Source organism: Orcinus orca, chromosome 15, assembly GCF_937001465.1.
Source record: "Orcinus orca chromosome 15, mOrcOrc1.1, whole genome shotgun sequence".
Taxonomy (NCBI): domain Eukaryota; kingdom Metazoa; phylum Chordata; class Mammalia; order Artiodactyla; family Delphinidae; genus Orcinus; species Orcinus orca.
Window position 1 is genome coordinate 2501338 of NC_064573.1, and position 21809 is coordinate 2523146.

At 43.1% G+C, this 21809-nt stretch overlaps 1 protein-coding gene and 1 long non-coding RNA gene across 13 annotated transcripts in view; one reads left to right on the top strand and one right to left on the bottom strand.

Moving 5' to 3' along the window:
• Positions 1 to 21809, bottom strand: part of ZNF236 (zinc finger protein 236) — a 102293-nt gene that overhangs the window by 76065 nt on the left and 4419 nt on the right. For 6 of the 12 annotated variants that reach the window (XM_049697653.1, XM_033406117.2, XM_049697654.1 and 3 more), the window contains 3 exons: positions 11862 to 12004; positions 10258 to 10422; positions 981 to 1159 (listed from right to left, as the gene is read on the bottom strand). In XM_049697653.1, the coding sequence (XP_049553610.1) occupies positions 981 to 1159; positions 10258 to 10422; positions 11862 to 12004 (487 nt within the window). Of the gene's footprint in view, positions 1 to 980; positions 1160 to 10257; positions 10423 to 11861; positions 12005 to 12983; positions 13252 to 14542; positions 17483 to 21809 lie in introns of those variants that run through there. The other 6 variants (XM_033406128.2, XM_033406127.2, XM_049697655.1 and 3 more) reach the window with 5 other exon arrangements.
• The window catches only part of LOC125961198 (uncharacterized), a 64087-nt gene that overhangs the window by 12496 nt on the left and 29782 nt on the right, over positions 1 to 21809 (top strand). The gene's annotated exons all lie outside the window — the stretch shown is intronic.

Genomic DNA, 21809 nt, shown 5'->3' on the forward strand with positions numbered 1-21809 from the left:
GGGCCAGGAACAACTCTGCATTTCATATCATTAAGAGAAGGAAATAGCAGTAAAAAATATATAATCAGGAATAGGTCAAATACAAAATTTCGAAGCCATGTTAAGTTTTACTAGGAATAAATGTATATATGTATGTAAATACAGGCGTGGTTGCTAATATTATGAGCACTAAAGCCAGACTACTAGGGTTTAAATACCTAACACTTGACTTATGGCTGTAAAACCTTGGGAAAGTTACTTGGTCTCTCTAGTCTACCTTTTCTCATCTGCAAAATGGGGACATAAAAGTATCAGGCCTGAAGGGTTGTTTGTAATGATTAAATGAAGTTTTACTTATATATTTATATACACACTAAGCACAGTAACTATTTAAACATGTAAGTTCTAAATAGGTAGTATAAATAAACCAATTCAGTAAAAAGGGTGCTAATGTGGCCTTTGTGAATCCACTCTACACACCTTGTTACCTGCCCATAAAAATGTATTGCCAATAACACTCTGTTCTACACCTTTTTTTTTTTTTTTTTTTTTTTTGCGGTACACAGGCCCCTCACCGCTGCGGCCCCTCCCGCCGCGGAGCACAGGCTCCGGACGCGCAGGCCCAGCGGCCATGGCTCACGGGCCCAGCCGCTCCGCGGCATGCGGGATCCTCCCGGACCGGGGCACGAACCCGTATCCCCTGCCTCGGCAGGCGGACTCCCAACCACTGCGCCACCAGGGAAGCCCTGTTCTACACCTTTTAACATTATAATATAGCTAAAAACGTCTATCCATACAGTCTGACATTTAAATTTTCGACCTTTTCTGTCCTACTGTAGACACAACACATAACACATGCTACGAAAGACATCCCGACACCACGTGAGATGAGTTGCCCTGTTCTTGCTTCTAAAGCAGCCAAGATGTGTAACCAGTCATAGCAAAGCATGCCCATTTTTAAGGTACCGTATAATTTTTTTAGCCCAAGAAAAGGCTCACACCTAATTTTATAATGCGTCTTCATGTGCTCCCTCAGCTGTGATGACGTCTCGAACTCCTTCCTGCAGGCCTTGCAGGCGTGAGTCCGGCTCGCAGCCAGCTCCTGGCGGTGCTCCTCCATGTGGATGGCCAGCTGGCTCTGCAGGGTGAACTCATCCCCACACTCAGAGCAGATGAGGTTCTGCAAAGGCAAAGACCGCCCGTGAGCAGAGCAAACACTTCAGAGCCATCACCTCTTGAAAGAACTCATACTGTAAATGGCTGATACACAAAGGATGCTTTCCTCTGGAACAAACACTATTTCACCTCTTAACAAATAATATCATCATGTCCAAATATGAACATATAAAAATGATTTCTTTCCTGATAGAAACATAGGGAAAAGGATGAGAGAACAATACAATTTCTGAGCAAAGCGAATTGTTTCAAACTGGCTGCTGGGTAAATGGCATTTTGTCCATCTTTGCTGTGAAAACTTTAAAGAGAAGCAGAATGACCACAAAAGCGTCAGGAAAGAATTTAAATTAAGGTGACAGTTTAATAGACTACCTTAAAACAAAATGACAGCTGGTAAATTTTTAAACGGAAACACCTATCATTCTTTCAATCTGGTTTACGGGTAGTCGATTACGAGAGTTCCGCGACTCTGTCCAGAAGTGCCTGGCTGAGCACCTGAACAGAGCTATGGAATAAGTATAAAATACACACAGGATTTCAAAGACTTACTGAAAAAAAAAAAAAGGAAGAATGTAAAATAGCTCAACTTTTAACATTTGAATTAGAATATTTTGGATATATTTTCATAAATATATTAAAATAAAATATATTTCATCTGTTTTCTTTTTAACTTTTGGAAATATAGCCACTATAAACTTTAAATTACTCAAATTTCAATTAGGATAGCACTGGTCCAGATGTTCTGGAGTTGGGCCTTGGTTCACGTGAAGGCTGCCGGTCACCAGCGGTGTGTATCTGGGGGTGTTGACCGCTCAAAGTCTGTGAAACAGTGGTGACAGCAATGCCTGCCCTCACAGGGTTGTTATAAAGTTAAGTACAACGGTGCATGTAAGATGCTGAATGGTGCCTGGCACAGAGGAAGTACTCAGTAATGAACTGTTGACTCAGTACAAAGTTCAATGAGTTTATTACTCATGTGACCTTCTATAATACAATTATTTATTTAAATGATCCAAACATGGAAAAGAATTAGTGTAACCTGTCAATGAGAATAAACTATTATTTCCAAACAACGAAATATATAGCTATTTCTTCCCATCAGACTTTCTTCTAATTACTCCACCTGACAGTCTCGTAAATGCATAGAAACAGCGTTAACATGAGGTTGTTCACTGATACTACTCAGAGCATCCTTTGCAGAAAAGACAAGGATGAATGGAATACTTCGAGCAATCCAAGAATGACGCCAACTTAAGTAACTTTAAATTAGTGTTACTATATAATAATTTAAGGAAATAATGAACTATCTTGTTAGTATCTTGCTGATAATAAAGAAATTTCTTTCTTGGGAACTGTCAAAAATTTAAAAACCACCTAACAAAATTTGCTGCCTATCTTGAGTGTAGCACTGGGGGCATCCACACCCTGAATCTGTACAGCAAGGTATTCTCCTTTCACTAATGACTTACAATCACGGATAAACCCTGACTTGTTACCCTCCCACCCGCCCCCTGACTCTTTCATTGCTTTGGCTCAGACCCATCCTCTTTTCAGGTACTTCTTCACCAAATGACAGGTTCGTATATTTCAGGAGCCATCTACATGGATACTACTCAGAAACTGACCAGAATTTTCCGAGTGGAAACTCTGGTTTATGTACAATTTGCTCATACTGCGAAAGCAGGATCAAGCACATGCTGGGCCACAACCGAACAGGCCTCGTGGTGGAAGGTTTCGTGCTGCCGCTGTGTTACACCCAGCCAGACCCAGGAGCCGGGACGGGCCTCCCTCCCTGCCCAGGACCTGGCACCTCGAGCAAGTCTCAGTGGGGAGTGCGAGGCCTGTGCGCGGCTGGCGGACGTCCACTGTACCGCGTTCCCCGCAGTCGGAGCTCCCGGCAGGCCCTCTAGGCAGAGGCGGTGGCTAGTGCCTGCCCCAGAAGCTGGTGGTCCTGGGGGAATTCCAGTGACTGCTAAGTGGCCAGCAGATCATCCAGGGAAACATGGCATTCTTATCAGCCCCCACCTGGCTGAAGATATAATAACTTTTTAAAAGTCAAACAGAGTATAAACTACGCTAAATACTAACCGCCTTTAGGCTACTCACCCCGTAACGCTTGCCCTTCCGCCGCCCCTCCCCCGGGGCCACCCACGACCTTTCTCTGTACCCTGTTCCCTCTCCCAGAGCCCCCAGGCTCCAATGCCCAAGCGCTGTCCTTGCCCCTGCCCGGGCTTTCTCAGCAGCCGCTCTTCCTTTCCTACAGCAGTCCGCCTCAAAACGGCGCTCAGCGCAGGAGAGAAACCTTAGCCCACCCCACAGGGCACCGCCCTCCTCTGAGCCCCAGCAGCACTGGTTTCCATCACCGTCCACTGGGCTCATCTCTTGGCCGGTGTCACCCTGTTCAGAGGCAGGACCAGCTGGGGAGTGGAGGGCCACCTCACAGGGCCCCTCTGCCCCGTGCAGACCGGTGCATCCCACATCACCTGGCTGAGTCTTGGTGCTGCCGGTGGAGAGACTACACAGGCGGGGAGTCAGAACACGCCCTGCTTCTGCCCGGCAGAGGATGGAAGGCCGGCTTCTAGCTGGGCGCTCTAACACCATGGGCGGGGGGGGCGATCTGGGTGCCACCTCCTTCCGCCAGGAGACGGATGCTACTGGATCCCGGGGGTCAGGGGAGCAGAGGGCCATCTGCTTGCAGGGGACTGCAGGAGAGCAGGCTGGCGTAGACCACCGCTCTCGTCCCAGCCCCGCCGAGCTCTTCAGTGGGTGTCTGGCTGGAATAGGGCGGCAGCGTCAACAAGCTTTTCTCTTGTGAGACCACCCTCTCCCCAGTTTGGGCTGCTGGCAACCAATCTTCTGGCGTGTTTTCATCTACGCCTGCTGGCAGAGGCTGCAGGCTCTTCCAGCACCCTGTCCAGGTGTACAGCAGGCAAAAAAGCAGCTCAGGGGACTCGCTGCCACACGCTCCTCAAGTCCTGAAAGCCCTCAGCTGCCCGCCTCCTTCTTCCCGCCCTCAGGAGCCTCTAGATCTCTCGGCTGTGTGATTTCTATGTATTTTCAGTTGTAAGAGGGGCACAAAGGGTCTACTTCATCTTAGCTGGATTCTTATCGGTTAATTTTAAGTGCAACTAAAGGTAAGGAATTGTTCCTGTAGTCGATACCAATATACCACATTCAAATCAATTAACTAAGAAATGAAAACATACAAAATAGGCAAAGGTAGCTAAAATGCATTATTTAACATACATGCACAAGACTGATAATTGTGTTCCAGTATCTATTCTTCTTCTATACAACGATGGGTTTCTTAGCTGAGCACACGGCTGTGTGCCGACCTTCCTAACACTAACCACCCTGTGTGGCGACCGTGCCCCTTCCGCTCGACAGGATGGCAGCAGGCTGATGCTCCGCCCACCTCTGGATCTGGCCTTCCCACAGCAGACGCGCCACCTCCCTCCCTCCCTCCGCTGTAAGCCACGTGGTACAAGAAACACTCACAGAGAGCAGAGCACGTGGGGTCCCGGACTACCTCGGCCACCCCACCAGCTCTGTACTGTACGACACCAGACTGTTAGGTGAGAGAGGAAAACCCCCAACCTGCACCCGAACACAACCCTTTTTTTAAAAAAGAGCACCCGATTTTTTACATATTGCCAACACATTTTCCCATCAGAAATAAGCACTGCAAACCTTTTTTGTTGTCGTTGTTCTGCTCATGTGAAACCACTAGTCCTGAATTCCTGTTCAGCATGGGGTTACTAAGGTCAAGTTACTGAATATCACTTCTCAACTTTCAGAGCCTTGTCCCCGGCAGCACAGTGGCACAAGGGCAAGAAGATAAAGCATTTTCACGGTTTCCATCCCCAGCTTCAAACCAGTTACACAAAAGCCTCCCTTCTGACTATTCCAGCCCTGTTCCTCTCCTGTGATTATTTACTGATCTAAGAGAGAATCTGTTATATTCCAAGAGAGAAAATAGAAGACAGGTTAGTAGTAATAGAAATGAAAGTCAACTGGTTTCAGAAAATACATGCTTCTCAAAGGCCTTTTGGGAAAAAAAAAAAAAAAACTAGGTGTCAGAAACTATGAACTGTTTATGTTCCTCAAAGGCCTTTTGGGGAAAAAAAAAGTCTGGAGCCAGAAACTATGAACTGTTTACGCTCCTACAACAGTGAAAGACAAAGACAGCTGGAGCTTCACCACTGCAGCAAGGATGCAGATGAGACCAGGCTGCCCAAGCTGCCGTCACAGCTGCTGCGCATGACGGGGCTGCCACCTCAGGAGACGACGTCACAGCAACGAGAAACCGACACAAGGAAACGGGATAAAGGCAGACATCAGAGACTGTGAGCTCCACTTGGGGGACAGTGTGGAAAAGAATCTGGACAAAGGGTGTGGAAGAGAAAACAGAATGAAGGGAAGGTTTTGAAAATAATGTATAAAAACCTAAGAGTGTCTGGAAATGATGAATTACCGTTATTTCTCTTTCCAGTCATGGAGGAGGTAGAGAAAATTTTTAAAGGTGTATCTGAAGAAGCATTAGTATGGAGCACAGCAGTTTCGCTGGCCTGCATCGGTGGTGTGCGGCTGGCAGAGGTGCGGGGCCCCGGCTCAGGGGCACACCCGCCCTATGCCATCACCCCCAGGGCTGGGTCCACCCGGGGCACCAGGACAGTCGGAACGGCTTCCATCATCTGCCCCCACCCCACCCGCCGCAGTGAGCCCTCTTGAGGATTGACACACACACGCGCGCACGCACACACACACACACACACCCCCCAGGCTTCACCCCCTTGCTGATGCGGCCTAGACCGCATGTTACATCGTTTCAACCCTCTGCCAACAACTGACTCATTCGCTATCCCGTCACAGAACCTTGATGCAAACAACCATCTGACCTCCTACCGGGCTGAAGGGCGCTGTGAAGAAGCCACATGCTCCCCTCCCACCCAACACACACAGATCCGTTCGCAGCCACGACCCCTGTAGTACGTGTAACACAACCCACGTATCTGTCCCTGGTCAGGCTCTGCTCCCACTTCCCAAAAGCAGGCTTCCCACACCCATGCCTCTCTCCACCACCTCATTCTTCTGTGAAGACAAGGCAACGTCTCCATTTCACAGAGAAAAATGAGGTTCTGCAGCCCCAATCCAGCCCGAGAGGGAGGCGGCAGTGACCATAACAGACTCGCAGGGGCCAAGGGACAGCAGACGCCCTCAAGGGAAGACACACGACCCTCGACAACCGTCCCACATCACACGGACAACTGGCTCAATACCGTTCAGTTTCAATGACATCGTAACGTTGTGAAGCTGGCTTTCAGTAGTCGCTATGGTTAAAAAGCAGGGAATGAGTGAAAATCAATGTGAAACAGGAAATTGCAGGGTTTAAAAAGCTACGAAGTACCTAATTTACATACGGTAGTTTTTCAAATGGCTACTAAGTTACTTAAGACATAAATACTTATTGGACCTCTTAGATTTAACTGCTTCAGAAAAAGAACTCTTAGCGTTTGGCTCAGTGGAAAACTTGCTGAGACACAGAGACTACGGAAGCTGCAAACCGAGAAAGGGAAAGCTGCCCTAAGCCAGCAGGAAGGGCCTGGACTCCCACTGTCACACCTGCATCCCCTGTCCACCCGAACCTGTCCTCACGCTTTTCTTCTAGGGTCAAAGGCAGAGGTATCTCTTCTGCTCACAACTCCCTTCTCCACCTACTCTCATAGGAAGTCAGTCCTTGCCCCTCCCGATGGAGACGTCTGAAGATGGATTATTAGAGCAACATTAAATTCTTGAGTGTGGTAACTGTTCTGTGATAATGAGGAAAAGTGTCTTTGTTTTTAGGGGATACAACTGAAGTATTTAGAGGTGCAGTAGTAACATGATGCCTGCAACTATTTCAAAATTGTTCGAAAATTCGAGGGGTGAGATCTGGTTTACTTTAAAACCCCCCATGTACTAGGTGAAAACAAAACCAAACCAAAAATCTCATCACCTAATTATTACTTGTAGATGAGGTTGTACACCTGAAAACTCAGAGAATCTGGTAGAACAGCAGGCTACAAAACCAATATACAAAAATGCACTGCTTTCCTATAGACAGATAACAAATAATACATATTTGAAAGAGCCGTTACATGATATTTTTTAAAAAAAAGAACAAATTTAAATAATGTGCTGAACCCATCTGAACAAAACATTACTGAATATTTTGACAATAAAGATTCAATATTTTAAACATGCTCAATTCTCCCCTTTAACAATCTAAAAATTTAATGCAATCAAAATTAAAATACCAATTAATTTTTAATTAGGCAAAATTCTAAAGTCCACATTAATAATAAACCAGAAAAGTAAAATAAGAAACATACAAACATTTGTTTATCATTACAAAGAGAAATACAGCAAAGTCACACTGAAAACCAAGAACGTGGTCCCAGGAATGGGGCAGGGTTACAGAAAGGAGCCAGTCTCCTGAGTGCCCCTTGTTTGTTTCTTTTTGACGGCTACTACTTACTACCCTAATGTTCAAAGACTACCTCCCCGGCCCTCAATCCCTACTCTGCCTGCATGGGGCTGTCTCTGGTCTTACAAGCCCGACCCTAATTGAGGGCAGTAAACTGAGGGCCGCAGATCGTAAGAATGGGAAGGGGGCCTAAAAGAGAAAGCAAACGAATGCAACAACCCTGTACTGACCCCAGATCCGAAACGCGCTTCATGTACAGTGGTTTGGGCCAAGCAACTGTGAAACGACTTCCAGTGTTAACACAGGACCACCGAGCACACGAGGGAAGGGGCGTGCACACTGCTGGGAGCCCCGCCCCGCCGTGGAGGAAGGGACACACAACCAGGAACTGGGGGGCAGGTGGGCGCCCTGTACGGAGGGGCTGGGGTTGGAGGAATGAGTGTGAACTCAGGATTTCTGAAATACAGGTGCGCCCTACATCTTGTGGACCTGCATTAGAAGACACGGTGGGATTTTAAAAAATGGTGATTGTACACTTGGGAAGCATTTCTAAGCAAATCGTAAGAGCCAGAACCTGTCAATGAATAGACTGCTCACTGCAGCTACACACAAAGGGCAGAAACAACCTGCGCAGAGACCTGCTGATTATGACATGGGTGTACACAACGCATACAGTGTAACACCATGCGGCGGCTGCAACAATACCTAAGACAGAGCCAACTGAAGAAAAAGCACAGAATACTGCTACTGCGTGGTACTACCGGGGATGCAGAGATGTGTACGCGCACTGAAAGCCCCTGGGAGGATGCAGAAGAGACCGCTGTGCAGGCAGCTCCTGGGAGGAGGACTGAAAGTCGGGCCTGACGGAGACTTAAGTCTCACTCTCTAACCCTTTCTCTGCTGTCTGAGTCTCACTGTGTGAACTTATTCCAAAATTAAACACGTTCTGCCTTTTAAAACGAAAACAATGGCCATTTCTGGACAGCGCTACAGCTGAGTGAGACAGACAGGCCTGCAGTCTGCAGGAGAAGGTATAGAGCAGCATGCGCTCTCGAAAATATAACGTGGCATTCTATAAAGAACTTGAAAAAGCCTTGTTAATTCAGTAAATCCAACTCTAGGAATCTATCCTAATGAAACGATTAAAGATACATGCAAAGATGTACTGTTTATAATACTGAAAAAGTATAAACAACTTAAAGGTTAAATAACAAAGGAAATGGTAAAAAGATCATGATGCTATATCCAGATGCTGAAGACTTTAATAAAGCAATTTAAAATAGTGACATGGGGAAAACACTCATGATTCAGTAAGTGAAAGAGGAAAAGATGTATTCACAATGTATTAAAGGAAAAGAGTGGGTTACAAAACAGTATGTATTTGCACTAAAAAAACTATCCTTAAGTATATAAACTATTATGGGAAGTATATGTCTAGCTAAAAAAAAAAAAAAAAAAAAGCCTGAAAGACTACACAGCTGACCCTTGAACACCACCAGGGTCTGGAGCGCCGACCCCGCGCGGTTGAAAATCCGAGCATAACCTCAGGGTGGCCCTCCACGTCCACGGCTCCCCACCCTTGGAGCCAGCCAACTCCGCACCACGTAGTACTGTCATACATACTGACTGAAAAACTCCACGTTTAAGTGGACCCGCACAGTTCAGACCCGCGTTGTTCAAAGGTCAGCTGCATATGCGTTCTCTCCCACTGGTGTGATTATTGGTTCTTTTACATTACTTTTGTTAATCTTTAGTTTCTAACTTTTTCCAAAATAAACATGTATTACTTATACAATAAGATTTTAAAAGATAAAAATAAATTATTTTATATAAAAAATTAAAGACATAAAAAGAGGGCACAAACCGATATACAAAGTATAATAAACTCAATTTTCAGGAGGCAAATTTTATATATGCAATTTAAACACTGTATGTTTTTCTGTCTCTGGAGGAAACTATACCAAATAGTTATCTGTAATTATCCCTGGGTGACTGCTTTTTACATTTGCATTTCCCTAGTTTTCTATGGTAACAATGGGGGGTAATACTTTAAGCAACAGCCGTGTATACGTCACAGTGAGCCCACCCGTCCCAAAAGCAGGCAGGCCTCTCTGGTGCACACCAGCGGCACGTCCCTGTCATCCTTCACTCTGTCCCAAGACTAGGCCTGTGGACCTTTCAGGACTATTCACTGTGGTGCATAAACTGCTTTGGGTCATCATGAATTTCCTTTCTTCTCCCAAATTCCCACGTGTCAGGGGATCCAGGAGCCAAGCAAGGAGATTCTACCATCTTCAGAGGCAGAAACTTTACTTTTGACCACTCAGAATCCTAAAAAAGTTAATTTTTATTAAGAAAAAAAGAGTGCGGGGCACCTCTGCCAGCCACTGTGGACATACTTTGATCCCCCCAATATGCTACACACTAAAATGTCTCTACCCCAAGGTGCTGACATGACCCCGAAATAAACACTTTACCAGTGATCTGAAGACTAGCCAAGGCAAATTTAATGATAACTGACTCCTTGAAACCTATACCAAAGGCTTTTTAAAACTAGTTTAACCCTAACATCCTCCTGACTAAGGATCAGATGCATTTTAAAAATCCGTGAACAAAGTATAGGCTGAAATAATTACCTCTTCCTTTTCATGCAGCATAACATGTGCTTTGAGACTAGCCACTCTGGAGAATTTCTTGTTACACACGGGACAGGTAGGATCCTCCCCATTGTGGGTACATTTGTGAAGTGTCAAGTTGAACTCAACATTAAAGGTTTGGGGGCACTGGTCACATCGATGTGGCTAGGTGGAGAAAAAAGTCGAGAAGCACTGAAACACAATCTTTCCACAATGAATGTCATTCAAATATTAACAAGCACCATAATCCACAGATAAGTTTTCTAAGGAACTTCTGAAGTCCTTCTGGACCTGAAGTCAATAAATCCAAAACGGACACAGTAAAGCTCCTTACAGTATTTCTCAAAGGAGTGTAAGGAGACACCACATCTATGTAGAAAGTATTTCTAATAAGAAATGCTGCATATAAACGTATCAGAATGTAGCCACTACGAAAATAAAAGTGAGATACTTCAACTCATTGGGTGGGATTTTTTCCCTTCTTTTATGACAACTCCACTGCTGTAAACAAAATCACTTCAAGTAAACTAAGTAATTGTGAAAACTTTCACTAGATTTTAACAGAGTTGCTTATCCTCATCTAAAATATCCCCCAAATGGAAGGTATTCTGCCACTTACTAGTAGAAAGATAAAGTAATCACTGGTATTTCTCCTGTAAATATCAAGACCCTAATGGGTCAGTATTTTCAGATTTTTCAGCTTGGGAGAGTAACGCCAGCTGGTACTGGTGTCAGTACCACATTATCATAGTTACAGCAGCATCATTCATGCCGAAAGTAAGGCTGGAGTTGGTCAGATCCCGTCCTCCAGAAAAGAGGTCCCTGGTGTTTTTCTAGTCTCAGATGGCTCACTAGCTTACATCCTCCTAACCTAGAGAAAAGTCGGCAATCACTCTTTTCACTGTAGTTTTAACTGCCACTTTCCAACTCTCAGGCAGCTCGTTCCGTTAGCACACTAACACGCCTGACATACCCCACAAGGGGCACACTTGCAAGAGAGTTCAAATCCCTATTCAAGAGAGCACTGCTCCCTGCGGAAATAAGATCTAAAACATCTCAAGTACCTTCTTAAAATGCAAGACCACTTAAAGGTAACACTGCCTGCTGGAGAAAAACACACCAAGATAAGGGAAATTGGGGCTTCCCTGGTGGCGCAGTGGTTGAGAGTCCGCCTACCGATGCAGGAGACACGGGTTCGTGCCCCGGTCTGGGAAGATCCCACATGCCGTGGAGCGGCTGGGCCTGTGAGCCGTGGCCGCTGAGCCTGCGCATCTGGAGCCTGTGCTCCGCAGCGGGAAAGGCCACAGCAGTGAGAAAAAAGATAAGGGAAATTGAAACTACTGAAGAAAGTCATATTTTAAGATTATTTCTTTGTCCACTCATAAATAACTTCATTAGATTCACCAGACTAGCTCTCACTTTCTTTCATTATCTAATGATGGGTAGAAATACAACTACAACTAAAAACAAAACATCAAAATATTTATTTACATAATATGGAATGTTCCATAATTTAGGAATAAGAAAAATGTTTACATGTTGATTTTCACAATTCCTCCAGTTTCAACGCTCACATTTCTGACATCCCTTTTTAAAATACATACCTTGTCATTTCGCTCGTGATCCCTCATGTGGCGTTGAAACTGGGACTCTTTTGGAAAAGATAGCAGACAGATTTCACATTTATGGAAGCTCGGAACTTGACAGGCATAATTAGTGTTCTCCGCATTCAATGTTAAAACTCCATCTATAAAATTGCATAAGTATAAACAATAAATACCAGTTGTTATTCTCAGCATATAAATGAAACTAAATTATTTGGTTATTGTTTCGAAACCACATTATATCAGATTTATGAGCGATTTCAGATGAAATGAATGGTACCTTAAATTTTTTTAATGGACATGTTTTTAAGTTAGAAATGAGAAATGCTGAGATGACTGAGACATGGGACTACAGGATTCTAACATCTGTTAACAGGATTGTCAGAAACCTGAAACCAAACTCCTGAGGCTTAATACCCATTCAAGGACGCACAAAAGCCACCGTGTCTCTTAGCCTTGCCTGCCTGCTCAATACTATTTCTAAGTCACAACAAGTCACAGAGGCCTTCTCCTCTAAGGCACTTTGAGCATTCATCAGTAACGCAGTTTCTTAAATCACTCAGTAAACAAAACTCGAGTAGAAATATAAAAGCTGATGCACTAATTCAATCTACCTCTGAAAACTGCTGCAAAGCAAGATAAAGTCAAAAAAGCAAACCCTTTTGTTCTCTCACATAGTTACGGTTTTAGGAGGGTAAAGAGTTGCAGTGCTTTGAACAGTCCTCAGGCTTTACAGTGTGCTTCCTAGTGTACAGTGTGCTTCCGTTTAGGTAAATGGCTATAAACTTAAAAGTATTTTCAAACAAGAACAAATATGCAATAATCACAAAAATTTACCAAGAACTTCATAAAATAAAGATTCCTAAATGTCTTCAATTCTTGAAAATAATACTCCAAGTCTTATAATTTCGGCACAAATATACAATCCATATTAACTAGACAAAGACAGAAATATGTCACGTACAACTCTTTGTATCCAACTTGACCCCAAAATATTAGAAATTTGGAAGTAGGGTGAGGGGCTAATTTTAAGACTCAATAAAGCTCAGGAATGTCTTCTATTTCTCAAACGTCCATGTGGGGAACACAGCATTCCAGCATTTTCTCTAGACCTTTACATGCCTGTTCTGAGCAAATGGCCTGCAGTCCCCTGTTTGGCCAACAGTCCTCCTGGTCTACAGCAGAATCTGCTTAAAACAAGAGCTGTGAAATTCCAACGATGGGAGGTGGGGTGAAACCATGCTGGAGACAGAGCAGAAGCGGATGCAGAAAGCCGACAAGAACTCCAAAAAATCCTCCCGGCAGATCCTCCAGTAAAGCGATTCCAGTTTTGAGAAACACTGATGTAATTCAAAAGACTGTAACTTCATTCAGAAACAAAGTGGATCTACTAAGGGAAAGATACACATAATTTTTATTCTACTTATTCTTAACTCTATCCACATTCAAAGCCCATACATTCAAAATCTCTACACCAAACTAATAACAAAATGTTGTATGACTCCCCAGGCCCAAATAAAATGATTGCTGGGACCACATTAATTGATACATTATTCCCTTTTGAAAAGTCTGTAGTATGGGAAGAAACACTAAAGGCACAAGTAAGATATCTGTTGACAACTGTGTTTTAAGAACTCAGTAGTGCTTTAACCTAAAGCCTGAATACACTAAGAGCCCCTCAACTTAATTTCTAAAACGCAAAATTAAAATGCTATTTCAGGATGGAGAATGAAACAATTTTCATAGCCTCTATGTTGAAACTACTTAATATGTTATCTAAAAATGAGAATTAATTTGATTTAATTAACTGCAATTGATAGATAAACCCGAGATAAAAAACTGTACATTTAAAACTGAAAAATGATGTCATTTTGCTTATGAATTAAGACTTTTCTAGAAAATAGTTTTATCCTAAGCAGCAAGACTTCGCTCTTTAACAAAGCTCTAAATGTAATAAAATGACTTTTTCAGTAGGTCCCTTCCCGCTGTTGATAACATAATATTAATTTGGTCCAAAGACAAAACAATTCAAATTACAGTGTAACTGGGAAGGAAAAAAACAAAACATGTTTTAGTTTCCACGTTGAGTCTAATTTTAAAGTCCACAGCATCTCTAGACTTTCACTTTGCTTCGCGGCTGTTTCTCTCGGCACTGAGAGAGCAAAGCCTTTCTCCAGGGCTGGGGGGTGCTAACCCCACACTCGGCTTTCTTTCTGTTCAGGGTTGGCCCTTTCTGGGAGAGTCCTAGGCCTCAAAACAACCCCAATTAGGCACCAGCTCTTCAAGTTCATTCACATGTCTGGTCCCCAGAGTACTTGTTCAGAAAGAGGTCTATGAAATTCACGTATCCTTAGGATGGGCTTCAGGAGATCCACCAACTCCAAGAAAACTACACACCAACATACACGCGTGTGCACGTGTCCACTGTTGGGGGTGAGCGGTCTCTGCAGCCACAGGGCCCCCGGATTTCTAAGGGGCTAGGGATCTAGGTCAAGGTGTGATCAATTCACATCAGTCCTCCTGAGTATGGCTGCATTTTTAAGAGGCAGCTAGAACTTCACATGAGACGTTGGGCCGCACAGATTCCTACTGCTCCCCCAGACAGAATGGGAATAAGCACAGAGCCACCTGCATTTGGCAGTGCTCAAATCTAAGAGCTCACCCAGAACAGTACTTCTCACCTATGTGCTTCTGCCCTCTGAGAGGACCGGGGAGGAGTCGTCATGAGATCTCACTGGTGCAAGGAAGCCTCCGGAGGCAGGACCCCAGGCAGGACCCAGACTGTCCCCATACGCACGTCCCCTCACACACACATCGCCTCACACACAGGCCCACCGCTCTCCTCAACTGCTCACCTTCCCACCACCAAGAACTCCACTTCACTATCAAAATTAAACAAAAACCGGTGTACGAAGATCAGAAATTGAGCACCTTTGCTTCCCTGAGAAAAACTTGAAGAACAGTTTCAAAATCAGTTTAACTCTTTACACAGAGATTCTAAACAGTATATAATAATAGTTGTGTCTCTACCACCCCAAAATGATACAGCCTATCACGGAGTTGTGCAGATTAAACAAGACGACGCTTCCTGGTGCCATGGGGACAAAAGCCCATCAACCGTCTCGGAGCACGGCCACCTCTTTAATGCTCGTCCTTGCTACTCAATACCCTACCCATCACTCCAGACCACGCTCTCCCATGGTAACTACCCACAGGCAGACCTGGCATGTAACGGCGGGGACAAGATGAGCTGCCTTTCAAACTGCTCTTCCCAGAACGGGCCCAGCACATCAGACCAGCCAGCTTATCTGCATGGCGAAGGTCATCCACAACCCCAACTGGAAGAACCTAGGTGGATCTCTTCCACGCAAAATACCTACGATGTGACACCAAGTTCCAGCAAAACCTACTGCATTTACAGCATTCAGGGATTTAACTCAAATTCGCATCTCCCGACTGAAACTCTTAAGCACTGTGCATTTAAGATCTCAGCTATCCATAAATCCTGATGAGGCATTTTCAATTTCTAAAGTAACTAAACCCCAAACTTTTAACCTGTTTTTATTTTGTTTTGAATAAAAATCTTTCCAAAATAGAGTTGCTCTCCCCATCCTCTGCCCTCAACAGGCACTAGCCTCACTTCCCTCTTTCCATCATTCCCTACATTCCTCCAAGAACCCAGCTCTTTAACCATCAACCACCTGCTCTCACTCTGTCACCCTCTGACACCACAGTGCTCTCTGAAGTCACCAAGCAGGCGTCTGGGAAGTCTGAGAGTCACCCCCCTACTTCAAATCGGTACCACCTTGCCTAATCGCCACCATTCTTTCCCCTCATTTCTACTTTTTTTTAAATTCCTTTCTACTTTCTTTTCTCCCATTTTCTACTGCTCCTCCCACATTTGTCAGCATTCAGGTTTTAGCACAGCTGAGATTTTTTAGGTAAAACTCTGAAGTGAAATGGGCAAAACTAAAATCTAGGCTGTGAGATATCAGGACAGGGGTTAGTCTCACGAGGGTACTGATTGTAAGTACACGGAGCATCATGGGGGTTTCTAGGGTGCTGGTAATGCCCCATTTCTCAACCTAAGAAATTATATAAATAATTATATGAATTATTAATACAACCCATATAATCTGGGTGCTGATTATATGAGAAAGTTCTTGCTCTGAAAATTCACTGAACTGAACATAATTTCTGTTCTTCTCTGTATGTTATATATCAATAGAAGGTTTACCCCAAAGTAAAGTGCTATAATATGCAACTTTCCTTTTCATTCCTGTTTTTTCTTCCAGATTGGGGTCAACTAACTAGGGTCTAGCCTTTCTGGTAAGCAGAGTTTCATGGAACTCAGCCACGCTCACTGGTTTACGTATTACTGTGGCAGTTTTGGGGCTGCGACAGCAATTCAAAGTTACAACAGAGACCTTAACACCCACAAAGTCTAAAACATTTACCATCTGGCGCTACAGAAGAAGCCTGCTACCCCTGCCCCAGAGGGTAAACCGGGGTTCCACACCGGCCAGCCAGCATTACTGCAATCCCTGCAATGTCTGTTACCCTCCAAGCTCCGTGCACCCCAGGGACGTCCCAGAGTGACAAAGGCATAAAGGGCTGACATAGACCATGCTTTACCTTCTACAGTAAATAGGCTTAACACTTACCTAGGCATAATCTCCTCAAAACTAAGACCTTTGTCTTAGTCATGAGATAGAAAGACTGGACATTCCCCTAAATAATAATTTTCAGAAAATTAATACAATAAAGGCAGCTATCTCTGTATTTCACCATTCTGCCCGATACCTATGTACCTCACCCCACGTCTTCTTACCCCACCCGCTAAAGGCTTTCTGCCAAGCATTTTCAATAAATGCAACAATGAGCATCAGGGCCTTGGTTTGCTACACAATGATTAGCAACTACATATTTCCTAAAAATGTGCAGAGATAGTGTTTTCTAAGTGTGACAAGCGTACCACCAGCAGTCTGTGAGGTGATTTTAGGCAGCACAAGAACTCACAATTTTACTGGCTATGTATTTATTTTAAAATGTCTTAGTATAAAGTATACTTGAAATTTAGTATGAGGTACTAGCACATGGATAGACATACAGACCAATGGAATAGAACTGAGAGTCCAGAAACAAAACCCATACTTCCATCGCAAACTGATTTTTCAACAAGGGGGCCAAGACCACTCACTGAAAGAACAGTCTCTTCAACAAATCGTTCTTGGACAAACGGATATCCACATGCAAAAGAAGGAAGGTGGATCAGAGACATCCACCTCACTCCATACCACACACAAAAAATAGCTCAAAATGGATCAAAGACATCAGTTTAAGAACTAAAGCTATTAAACTCTCAGAAGAAGACAAAAGGAAAAAGCTTAATGACTGTGGAGGCGTGATGGTTTCTTAAATATGACACCAAAGACAAAGTAGATAAATTGGACTTCATCAAAATTTAAATCCTTTGTGCATCAAAGGATGCTATCAAGAAAGTAAAAAGACAAGCTACAGAATGGGATAAAATATTTGTAAGTCATACATCTGATAAGGGCCTAGTAACCAGAACATATAAAGAATTCTTACAAAAGGCACAAAAAACAAACAACCCAATTAAAAAATGAACAAAGGGGGCTCCCTGGTGGCGCAGTGGTTGAGAGTCCGCCTGCCGATGCAGGGGACGCGGGTTTGTGCCCCGGTGCGGGAGGATCCCACATGCCGCGGAGCAGCTGGGCCCGTGAGCCATGGCTGCTGAGCCTGCGCGTCCGGGAGCCTGTGCTCCGCAACGGGAGAGGCCACAACAGTGAGAGGCCCGCGTACCGCAAAAAAAAAAAAAAAAAGAAAAATGAACAAAGGATTTGAATAGACATTTTTCCAAAGATATACAAATGGCCAACAAGTACATGAAAAGATGCTCAGTGTCATTAATCATTACGGAACTGACAAGCTGATTCTAAAATCTAGATGAGGGACTTCCCAGGTGGTCCAGTGGATAAGACTCCATGCTCCCAACGCAGGGGGCCCTTGTTCGATTGCTGCTCGGGGAACTAGATCCTACATGCATGCTGCAACTAAGAGTTCACATGCCAAAAAAAAAAAAGAGTTCACATGCCACAACTAAGAAGCCCACAAGCTGCAATTAAAAGATCCTGCATGCTGCAGCTAAGACCCGGCACAGCCTAAATGAATAAATAAGTATTTTTTAAAACCTCTCAAATCATATTAAAAAAATTTTTTTAAATAAAATCTAGATGAAACTGAGAAGTACCAAAAATTATCAGGATAACCATGAAAATGAAAACCAAAGTAGAGGACTTACATTTACACTACTAGATACCAAAACTTGGACTAAAAGTAATTAAGACAATAAGAAATTGAATAGGCAGAAACCAAAAAACAATGGAAGAGAACTGAATGCAAAAACAATTCTTCACCTCCACAGTCACCTGATTTACAACAAAGGTGATACTACAGTACAACAAAGGATGATCTTTCCAATAAATAGTGCAGATTAATTAGACATCCACATGTAAAAAGCCTTGACCTTTCCACCAGAAACAAAAATCAATTTTGGTTGGTGTATCAATCTAAAGGTGAGAAGTAAAACAATAAAGCTTCTAGATGAAAATGTCTTCATGATTATAATTGTCAAAAATTACTTAAACAGGTCCCAAAAGTACTACGCATAAAGGAAAGGACTGATAAATTGGACATTAAGGTTAAAAACTTCTTTCATGAAAAGATTATCCTTGAAAGAGTGAACATGAAAGTACAAAGAACTCAAGTGCAGTATACATAAAGAACTCCTACGGATCAATACTGAAAATACATGTTAACTCTTCACCAAAAATATACAGATGACAAGCATATGAGAAGATGCTCAAAATCGTAAGTCATAAGGGAAATGCAAACTAAAACGATGAGATACCCAATAACACACACCGATTAGAAGGGCTACAAGTCCAAAATAATCAATAACACCAAATGCTGACAAGGATGCAGAACAACAGCAACTCCCATTCATTGCTTGTGAGGACACAAAAGGGTGCAGCCACTGTGGAGAGGTCTGGCAATCTCTCACAAAGCTGTTTATAGTCTCACCGTCTGATCTAGCAATCATGCTCCTTGGCATTTACTCAAATGAGCTGAAATCTCATGCCCTCACAAAAACCTGCACATGAATGTATACACCAATTTTATTCATAATTACCAAAAAAACTGGAAGCAACCAAGATGTCCTTCAAAATGTAAACAAATATACTGTGGTACATCCATATAATGAATATTATTCGGCAATAAAAAGAAAGGAGCTATATCAAGCCATCAAGAGACATGGAGACGTGTAAAATGCACACTGCTTAGTAAAACGCAGTCTGAGAAGGCTACATGCTATATGATTCCAACTATATGCCGTTCTGGAGCAGGCAAAGCTATGAAGACAGTGAATCCTAATGTAAGCTATAGACTTTGTTTATAATAATGAATCAAAATAGGTTCATTCGCTAAAACAAGACATTAATAACGGGAGGCTGTGAGGAGATAAATAAGGAGTACAGTATACAGGAACTCCAAACTATCGGCTGAACTCTGAGCAAGCCTAAAAACTGCTCTAAAAAGTCTACTAACTAAAGACAAACAAACATCCAACTCAGTAGAAAAATGGGAAAAGACTTAAGAGCTTCACGAAAGAGAACAAATGCTTAATAAACATAAAACCCTTATTAGCACAGACCTGCAAATTAAAAATCAAAAGGAGATAACACTACACATATCAGGAGGGCTAAAATATTAAAAGGACAGACAATGCCAAGTGCAATGAGAGTGATAAGGCAAAGACTACAGAGCAAATGGAAGGTTAATCCCCTACTGGTGGGAGAGTAAACTGGTACACTCACTCACCACTGCCCACCATGACCCAGAAATGCATAAAGGTTCCCAGCAGCACTTATTTGTAATAACCCCAAACTGGAAACAACCCAAATATCTATAGTAGAAAGGATAAATTAAATGATAGTATGTTCATACAACAGAATACTATATACCTATGAAAAACGAACAGATTTCTGCTATATAATAGGGAGGATAACCTCATAAAAACAAATATTGAATGAATGAAGCCAGAAAGAAATGGGTACATACTATGAACTCAATTTAGTTCAAAAACAGCTAAACCTAATCTACGGTATCAAAAGAGGACAGTGGGGGTCAGCAGGTAATAGAGAGAACAAGGGGAACTTTTAAGGTACTACTAATGTTCTGGTTACATATGAAAATTCATGAAGCTTTTCACTTAAAATCTACGCACTTTTCTACATTGATGTTCTATTCAATTAAATTAGTCACCTAAATACAATAATAAAGGAGTTTCAAAAAAACACATTTCTGGCTTCTCCTGGAAAAAAATCATTAGCTGTGGCAATAATTAAATGGAGCAAAGTAGGAGCCGGCCCCTGTGGAAAAAATAGGAACTCCAATTCTCCGAAACCCCAGAGCCAGCTATCAACTGCTATCACCTACTACCTTTAACTGCCTCGCTAGTTTGCATTAGTGTCTGACCTACAGACAACTGAGGTTTCGAATTCAGTTAAAGAATTGAGGTATTAAGAGAGCACAGTCTGTTCCTGCAGTTTATTAGATTACATACATTTTTCATTTTAACCCAGAAAAGCAACAGGTTTCACGTTTGCTGAGAGAAATGCTAGAGAAAGGCACCTCGGAGCCCCAGCTCCCTCCCTCCCTCCTTCCCAGCAGAGTGGCCTCAGCCTGGACCACACAGTGGAATCTCCTGTGAGCTCTAAAAGCCATGATGCCCAGGTCCCACCATAGGCTCAGATGTCACCGGATGAGGCCCGGTCATCGAGAGCTTTAAAAGCTCCCCACATGACTCCATAATGCGCTCCAAGGGTGAACACCGCCACCGGAGGTCTTGCTGCGATATTTCACGTGAGAGAATTCTAAAACAAAAAAGAAGTTTGAAAAATATTGCTAATTCCTTGAGCACTGTCTTTGCGTATGGAGACAATGTAAAAACGCTGATATACATTAAGCATTTTAGAACTGCTGAATTGACTCTATCTAATGAAGAATTAGGTTTACTATGGTTTTCCCAGGCTAGGTTTGTGTCAAAGACCAAGATCTTGAACCCATGTTAACTCACTACTTGATTCCAGGATCATAAAATCTTTAGATTTTGTGTCTTATCTAATCACACTTTCTTCAAAATACTAAACACTCTGAGTTTCTGTCTACCTGAAAAGTTCGATTATGGAGAGTACAGCTTGCTCCTTTCTGAAGAAATCTTTTCATCCTTCAATACCTGATATTGATAGAAAGTAATTATTTTAAGCAGAATCTATCTCCCCTTAACTGTTACCCACCAATGACACCTAGTTTTGCCAGGGAAGCAGAGTCCCCTTAAAGCCTCAGAGCACTTCCCCTACTGCCCTGTAAGAAGTTCAAGCTCTACTTCTGTTAGCTATGCTAGCAGTCTCCGCCCCTTGAAGGAAGAGTACAGAGTTACTGAATTCATCGGAGAAAATCTAAAATGGCCTGAATTGGTAATCTGAGCAAGAACGGAATTGTTTATTCCTTTGGCTCAAGGTCTGCCTGCCTCAGCTCTCTGGAAATGAAGTATTAACAAATATCCCTTCAACAGAAAACAGAAACTTAGCAGGAGACCAACTAAAGGTTCAAGCTAGGCAGAAAAGGTTTGCACCATTCTACTGGAAAAACAGAAGCCACACAAGATCCCAAAATGTAGTTTCCATCCAGATCACATTACGGCTTATTAAGAGTAAACTAAAATAACAATGATAAAAAAAACCCTATCTCACTCATCTTTATATTCCCAGGACAGTGCCAGGCACAAAGGTGAGTGCTCAACAAACACTCCCCCATCAATTTATGTAACAGATGAGGCTGACTTCTTTACTTATGTCCTAA